This window comes from Quercus suber, unplaced genomic scaffold, assembly GCF_002906115.3.
Source record: "Quercus suber isolate HL8 unplaced genomic scaffold, Cork oak 2.0 scaffold_764, whole genome shotgun sequence".
Lineage (NCBI taxonomy): Eukaryota > Viridiplantae > Streptophyta > Magnoliopsida > Fagales > Fagaceae > Quercus > Quercus suber.
The window spans coordinates 27,049-28,536 of NW_027070200.1; the positions used below are offsets into that span (position 1 = coordinate 27,049).

Consider the following 1,488-nt stretch of genomic DNA (forward strand, 5'->3'; position numbering starts at 1 on the left):
AAATTTCCTCACTAGAAATCATAATAACTTTTTGATTGGCGCATCTTAAAGAACCATCCATTCTAGGCTTCAATATTTCCTCTATCACATCACTTAAATAGCATGCTCATACCAGCACCTGTATTTTTTAATACCTTCAAAATCCATAATGTGAAGCCTCTAGAAGCAACTATATTTGAAAACCATCTCAATAGCTAAAATATCCTAGTATTTTGTTAGCCTCAATATGTGGTTGTGATTTCAAAGATCAAAAGCGACTAGCAACTACTGCAATTAATATGACAACGGCTTGAGCTTGCCTCCATGGTAAGGATACCTCTTGCAAGTTGCAACAAAGATATTTTTTTCCAGGCCTTCACATAATTGATACATCTATTGTAGTTTGTAGACCATGTTCTTGATTAGTCACCTATATATATATTCATGCTAGCAGTAGGTTTCTCTAGCTTGTTATGTAAACTTTCCTCTTAAAAACTCCTTGAGTTATTTTGATTAATTTTTAATCTCTTTTTTGACCTTAGGGATGACTTCTTTGAAATGGTTTATAAACTATGCATTTACACAAGTATTGGGGCTTGTGGACAATGGTAGCATGCAGTGCAACCACATATCAGCAAGCTCAGATGAAGGGCAGACTCAATCAAAAGACTTGAAGGAAGAAGGGATTGCCAAGATTATAGTTAGCAAGGAAGACTCTGCAAATGGGTTTGAAATGCCTCTTCATTACCCAAGGTACACAAAGGAAGATTATGAAAAGATGGAGGACTGGAAGTTGGACATGGTTCTCAAAGAATATGGACTTGCTGTTAAGGGAGCTCTTGATGCAAAGAGGTCATTTGCCATTGGAACATTTGTCTGGCCAAATTAGCTTTAGTTATCTATCTTTCATTAATGATATTAGAATTCAATATGCTATGACTAAAAGATGAAAGTGATTGTTATTTGTTCTACAATTAGGCTGCATGTGTTATAAATTTATTTTTTGAGAGATTTTGTAGCAGAGTCTGTAGGTGGTTAAGTCTGGAATTTGTTGTACTTCGGCTCTTTAAGTATGCATTCTAAGCTGTAATCAGAATTCAGAAGTTATCTTATACGTATAATTGGTGTGCTATTTTGATGCTAAACGACAATTCAATGCTTTGGATATTACAGTAGTTAGAAATATTAAAATCAGATTTCATATTGTAATTCTTTGTCAAATTTTTTTAGAAGAATTTTGTCAATCTAGATGTACATCATTTTTATTTTTTATTTAGGTATTAGACTAAGTGAGCAGTGGGCTTTTATATATATATATATATATATAATTTGAAATTGATACTGATGATTCTTTAAACCAAGTTAGATATAAAAAGATTGCTGAACAACTTTCCAATAAATTATTACAATCCAAAATTGATAATTTTCATAAGGTATTGATTAATGATGTTTGTTCTGATATTCCCAACCAGCTTTTTGGCACAGGAAAAAGCATATTATTAATTTACT

At 32.3% G+C, this 1,488-nt stretch overlaps 1 protein-coding gene across 1 annotated transcript; it reads left to right on the top strand.

Annotated features, from left to right (window-relative positions):
• Positions 1-523: 523 nt before the first annotated feature.
• LOC136064788 (uncharacterized) lies at positions 524-868 on the top strand. The gene has a single exon (XM_065766995.1). The coding sequence runs from the start codon at positions 524-526 to the stop codon at positions 866-868; it is 345 nt and encodes a 114-aa protein (XP_065623067.1).
• Positions 869-1,488: the final 620 nt, after the last annotated feature.